Source organism: Emiliania huxleyi (assembly GCF_000372725.1).
Source record: "Emiliania huxleyi CCMP1516 unplaced genomic scaffold EMIHUscaffold_332, whole genome shotgun sequence".
Taxonomy (NCBI): domain Eukaryota; phylum Haptophyta; order Isochrysidales; family Noelaerhabdaceae; genus Emiliania; species Emiliania huxleyi.
The window spans coordinates 1-5,884 of NW_005199506.1; the positions used below are offsets into that span (position 1 = coordinate 1).

General features: G+C 67.2%; 2 protein-coding genes across 2 annotated transcripts; both read left to right on the plus strand.

Annotated features, from left to right (window-relative positions):
- Positions 1-486: 486 nt before the first annotated feature.
- Positions 487-1,023, plus strand: EMIHUDRAFT_241426 (hypothetical protein; the record flags this gene model as incomplete). Its single annotated transcript, XM_005773615.1, has 1 exon — positions 487-1,023. The coding sequence occupies one exon, from the start codon at positions 487-489 to the stop codon at positions 1,021-1,023; it is 537 nt and encodes a 178-aa protein (XP_005773672.1).
- Positions 1,024-2,832: 1,809 nt separating this feature from the next.
- On the plus strand, positions 2,833-3,345 carry EMIHUDRAFT_368838 (hypothetical protein). Its single transcript, XM_005773616.1, has one exon. The coding sequence runs from the start codon at positions 2,838-2,840 to the stop codon at positions 3,183-3,185; it is 348 nt and encodes a 115-aa protein (XP_005773673.1). The 5' UTR covers positions 2,833-2,837; the 3' UTR covers positions 3,186-3,345.
- The last annotated feature ends 2,539 nt before the right edge of the window (positions 3,346-5,884 follow it).

Here is a 5,884-nt window from a genome sequence, read left to right on the forward strand (position 1 = left end):
CACAGCACTAGGCACGGGACTGGCGCACTGGCACTAACACAGGTACATACACCCTGCTGATCTCCGCAAAGTCCTGCTCCTTCCCGCCTCGCGTCTTTCTTTCTGTTTTCCGCTTTTCCCCATTCGATCCCCAGGACTCAGAATTCCTAGACTCGGTCGAGAGACCCCAGCCAGATTGGCATCCATGCCTTTCTGGACAGGGTGGCCCGCCACAAGGACCCCAGGAATTGCGACTCGCCGCTTTCCTCCCGCTGTGATTCTGTGCGAGCTGTGTCTTGATTTGCCAACAACAAACCTAAAACAAAAATATTCCTAGGAATACTACTCGAACGATCACACAGGGCGCGGGGCGAGCCACATCATCTGGTTCGCGGCGGGAAGGAAATTCTTTTCCGATGGCCAATATGAATTTTTCCACGAAGGCGGACGGACGCCTAGAAGAAGTGTCACAAATGTCAGATCGGAGCGAGGAGCGTCGCTGGCGTGATGAGCAACGGCGCGCCGAGTGCGGACGCGAATATTGGCGATGGCGGGGCGAGCCGCGACGGCGGTCGCGATCGCGCGATGAGCCGCGTCGGGATGAGCTGCGACGGCGCGATGAGCGTTGGCAAGGCGAGCAATGGCCGCACCATGACGGGCGGCAAGATGAGCGGTGCGGCTGCAGCGACGCTTGGTGCAGTGGGCGCGAGCAGCGATGGCACGCTGAGCCACACGCCCCCGCTGAGCGATGGCGCGACGAGCCTTGGCGAGGCTTGCAACGGCCGCATCATGACGGGCGGCATGACGAGCGGCGCGGCTACGACGATCAGGGCAGAGGCCAACGCGAGCGCGACTGGCACGATCCGCGCGATGACCGGCGCGACGACCAACGCGGCGAGGGGCAGCCTCAGCACAGCGGTCGCCGGGTGGGACCGCCGATGCACGGTGCGCAAGGATGCGACGAGCAGGGAAACCGCGACGCACCAACGCGCAATGAGCGCCTCGCGTCTAACCGCTCTGCTGCCGGCGGTCAGCTCATGCTAAGCAGATCAACGGCCAGATCTCGCATGCCAGCGGCGCCATTGAGCTGCTCGCGCTCTTTGCTGCCCACAGCGCGAGCTTGAACCACATCCACGCTGCGAACCTGTGGAACAAAACTGGGCAAGCAGCGCGTCGAGCGGCGGCACGAGGAGCAGCTTGAGCAGCTGGTGCAGCGCACGCTCGACCTGGTTTCTTCGTGCCGAGCACGCGAGCTGGCCAACGTGTCTCACGGCGTTGCAAAGTGCGGCCTGCAGGCGAGGGTGGTGCACCCGTTGTTCGTAGCGGTGGCGGAGGCGGCGGTGCGCGGCGGGCTGGCTGGCTTCAACCCTCAGGACATGGCCAACACGGTGTGGGCGTATGTGACGGCGGGCGTGGCTGCGGACGCGCTGTACGCGGCGGTGGCGGAGGCGGCGGTGCGCAGCGGGCTGGCTGGCTTCAAGCCTCAGGAACTGGCCAACACGGTGTGGGCGTATGCGACGGCGGGCGTGGCTGCGGACGCGCTCTACGAGGCGGTGGCGGAGGCGGCGGTGCGCGGCGGGCTGGCCGGTTTCAACCCTCAGGACATGGCCAACACGGTGTGGGCGTATGCGACGGCGGGCGTGGCTGCAGACGCGCTGTACGCAGCGGTGGCGGAGGCGGCGGTGCGCAGCGGGCTGGCTGGCTTCAAGCCTCAGGAACTGGCCAACACGGTGTGGGCGTATGCGAAGGCGGGCGTGGCTGCGGACGCGCTGTACGCGGCGGTGGCGGAGGCGGCGGTGCGCAGCGGGCTGGCTGGCTTCAACCCTCAGAACCTGGCCAACACGGTGTGGGCGTATGCGACGGCGGGCGTGGCTGCAGACGCGCTGTACGCGGCGGTGGCGGAGGCGGCGGTGCGCAGCGGGCTGGCTGGCTTCAACCCTCAGAACCTGGCCAACACGGTGTGGGCGTATGCGACGGCGGGCGTGGCTGCAGACGCGCTCTACGAGGCGGTGGCGGAGGCGGCGGTGCGCGGCGGGCTGGCCGGCTTTACGCCTCAGGACATGGCCAACACGGTGTGGGCGTATGCGACGGCGGGCGTGGCTGCAGACGCGCTGTACGCAGCGGTGGCGGAGGCGGCGGTGCGCAGCGGGCTGGCTGGCTTCAACCCTCAGAACCTGGCCAACACGGTGTGGGCGTATGCGACGGCGGGCGTGGCTGCGGACGCGCTGTACGCGGCGGTGGCGGAGGCGGCGGTGCGGAGCGGGCTGGCTGGCTTCAAGCCTCAGGACCTGGCCAACATGGTGTGGGCGTATGCGACGGCGGGCGTGGCTGCGGACGCGCTGTACGCGGCGGTGGCGGAGGCGGCGGTGCGGAGCGGGCTGGCTGGCTTCAAGCCTCAGGACCTGGCCAACACGGTGTGGGCGTATGCGACGGCGGGCGTGGCTGCGGACGCGCTGTACGCGGCGGTGGCGGAGGCGGCGGTGCGCAGCGGGCTGGCTGGCTTCAAGCCGCAGGACCTGGCCAACACGGTGTGGGCGTATGCGACGGCGGGCGTGGCTGCAGACGCTCTGTTCGCGGCGGTGGCGGAGGCGGCGGTGCGCAGCGGGCTGGCTGGCTTCAAGCCGCAGGCGCTGGCCAACACGGTGTGGGCGTTTGCGACGGCAGACCAGTACCACGCGCTGCTGTTCGCCGAGTGCTCGCGCGTGGTCAGCGGCTCCCTTTGAGAGGGTCCGTCGGGTTATGGCATCGAGGAGCGCCGTCAGCTGCACCAGTGGCAGCTCTGGCTCTTTTTGGAACACGCCGCAGACGCGCAGCAGCACCTTCTCTCCGAGTCCGAGCGGCGGCTCTGCTGCGACGCCATGCACGATACACAAGTGAGGGTCTCGGCGCTGCAGCGCTCCGTCGCGGCTGCCCTCGCCGCCGTCCGTTTCGGCTTCGAGGAGGAGTACGACGAGCCGCGCACCGGCTACTCGCTCGACCTGGCGCTGCCCTCTTCACGCATCGCGATCGAGGTGGACGGCCCGACTCACTTCCTGCTGCCCGACGGCCGGGGTGTGCGCAAACCCAACGGGCACACGCTCCTCAAGCGGCGCCTCCTCGCGGCGGCCGGCTGGCGGGTGATCAGCGTTCCGTTCTTCGCGTGGGACGGCTTGCGTTCGGCCGGTGAGCGGCAAGCCTACCTGGAGTGGGTGGTCGCCTCGCAATAGTAGTCTACTCTTGTACCACCGAGCGCGGCCCCCCCAGAGAAAAGCTGTGTGAGAGAGAGCCCGCGGGCGCGGCGACAACATATCTCATATGTGTAGAGCCGTACTGTAGTCCGTGTTTACAAGTTGCGGGACATCTTTCTTCTTACATCAGACTTGTGTGAGGAGAGTGAGGTACACCGCACGTACTCGTACTGTGGTGCCCCAAAACAGCCAACACGCAACAGGGTTCGAGGGTGTGTAGAGTGTACGCACTCCTTCACAGCTCTCATGAAGGGCGGCGGGCCGTGTCCGGAGAAGGTGCCGGCCGCGGCGCCCTCGCCCCTCCCTCCCCCCACCCCCCCTTCCCCCCCTCCAGATCGTCTTCCCCCCTCCGCCCGCCTCCCTTCCCGCCTGCCTCCACAGCCCTTTTCGATCGCGCGCAGGCCCGCGTCGCCATCTCCGGCATGCCGGCAGCCCACTTTACCATCGCCTCCTCGGTCGCTGCCGCTTCCCTCGCAGTACGAGGTCGGCATGCCGCCAAGCCCGCCGCCGCCAAGCCCGCCTCCCCCGTCGCCGCCCCCACCGAGCCCACCTCCCCCGCCGCCGCCCGCTCCCTCACCCCCTCCACCGTCTCCACCACCGCCATCGCCCCCGCCGCCAAGCCCGCCGCCCCAAGCCCGCCGCCGCCAAGCCCGCCGCCAGCGCGTCGGCTCGGAGAAGATGTACTTCCAGAGCACATTGACTCGCAAAGCCGCTGTCATCTCGTTGCAGCTCAACACGGTGAGGAGGAAGTTCTCCAGCTTGTTGTCCGCGCCCGGGACCTTCAGAGCTAGGGAGTGTTGCGATGGCCGCCCAAATGCGAACGCAGGAGATAAAATGCTTTGCGGCGACGTTCCGTGGGTAGGATCAAGTCGCCGCTTGCTTTAATAATAGTCTACGCGCGTCCTCGGGGCCAAGGCGCAGTCCAGCTGTCTGAGGGAGAGAGTCTCCCTCGCTGCGCGTTTCGAGCGCAACCTGGCAGACGGAGTCGGGGCGCTCCCGCACGCGTGCCGGTGGGGAGCTCCGCTTGCCGCACGCCTGCTTTTCGCTGCACAAGCTTGTGCTGTGAATCCCCAGGGCCTCCAGGGCTCGCACCTCAACCTCTCACAGACCAACGCACAAAACGTATTTTCTTCTGAAAAACAAGGCTGTGAACAGCGTCTCAGATCGCTCTTTGAGACAAAACCTCCCCCCCGCACAAAACCGCCCCCCCCGATCGAGTGAGATCCACGGTATATGCGTGCAACGCCCTGCCGCGCCCTCCATCCACGCGAGGCCCGGGGCCCCGTTCATATAAGCATGAATTGTGAGTGAACGCTCATTTTAGCCCCCCGCTACCCGGTTGCACTCGTGCGACGTTTAGGGGGGCCACAATTACGTTTACGAAAACATAAGTAGTCCCGCGAGGTGTGAATTGGCCGCCCCAGTAGCCCCCATTTCCACTGGGGACGCTTTTCGTGGCAAACCCAAAGTTGCGCTGCGCGCGAAGCCGGCTTTTGAAAGCGCGAAACGAATCTCGTTCGCTGCAACCTTCATGCCACCCCGCGGTCGTCCCACTCTCGTCGTTCTCTCTTGTCGCTTCTTCCTCTGTCGCGTCGCTCTCCTCTGCCTCGTCCTGCGACGGCGCCGCCGCCTGCCGCTCCCTGGAGCACTTGGATACCGTGAATGCTTGGAGCACTTGGAGCTTTTTTCCGAATTTTTTCCAGTGTGCCCGCCGCGCGTAGGGGCTGTGTGTCTGTGCATGTGTGTGTGTGTGTGTGTGTGTGTGTGTGTGTGTGTGTGTGCATGTGTGTGTGTGTGTGTGTGTGTGTGCGTGTGCGTGTGCGTGTGCGAGCCGCCCTGAACGCCACGAGCGCGCCGCGAGCGCCGTAGCGCCGGCGAGCGCCGTCGGCAGCGCGCGACCGCCACCCAAAAGCGGAGGTACATCAGGAGCCGCAGCCGGCCTGCTCTATCAGCCCCGCAGCCGCGGTGGCGCGACCGGACCGCGGTCGCTCCAGGCGCCTTTTGGCCCCGGTTCGAATCGCGGTTGGCGCGCGCCCTCGCGGAGCGACGCGTGGCGCGCGACGCGCGCGCGTGCGCGTGCGCGCCCAGCCGAGCCCTAGGCCGTATGCCGTCTGCCGTCGGCCGTCGGCCGTCGGCCGTCGGCCGTCGGCCGTCGGCCGTCGGCCGTCGGCCGTCGGCCGTCGGCCGCCGCCGCCGCCGTAGCGGCGGCGAGCGCTCGCCTTTTGCGCGACGCGCAGTGTGGACGCGCGCCGCCCAGCGCCGGACGTGCCGGAGCCGGTCCGGCGCGCGCGCGGGCGGCCAGCGCCTGTAAACAGACAGCTGCCGCCCACACGTTCAAACTTCAAAGGTCACCCGTTCCCAGTGTTGTGCGAGGGAGTGCACGTAAAATTCTTTTTACGTCGGCTAAGCGCGCGGGCAGCAGCTGCGCGGCGCGGGCAGTGACAAATACATGGCCTCCTGCGCCTCCTCCTCCTCCTCCTCGTCTGCGTCGGAGGCACCGTCAACGCTGGCACGGCGTCGGCGACAGGAGCTGCACGCTTTGCGCGCGGCGCTCAGTCGCGGCGAAGCGTGTAGGCTCGCCGCAGTTCGAACTGCAGCGGCGGCGCAGGAGGAGATGGTCGATCTGCAGGCGCGCTACCGCTCGTCGCAGTCGCAACTTCGCACTTTGCGGGCTGAAA

What these genes read in the sequence shown, in the direction of transcription:
- EMIHUDRAFT_368838 (XM_005773616.1), top strand. Translation starts at nt 2,838, where the DNA reads ATGCACGATACACAAGTGAGGGTCTCGGCGCTGCAGCGCTCCGTCGCG.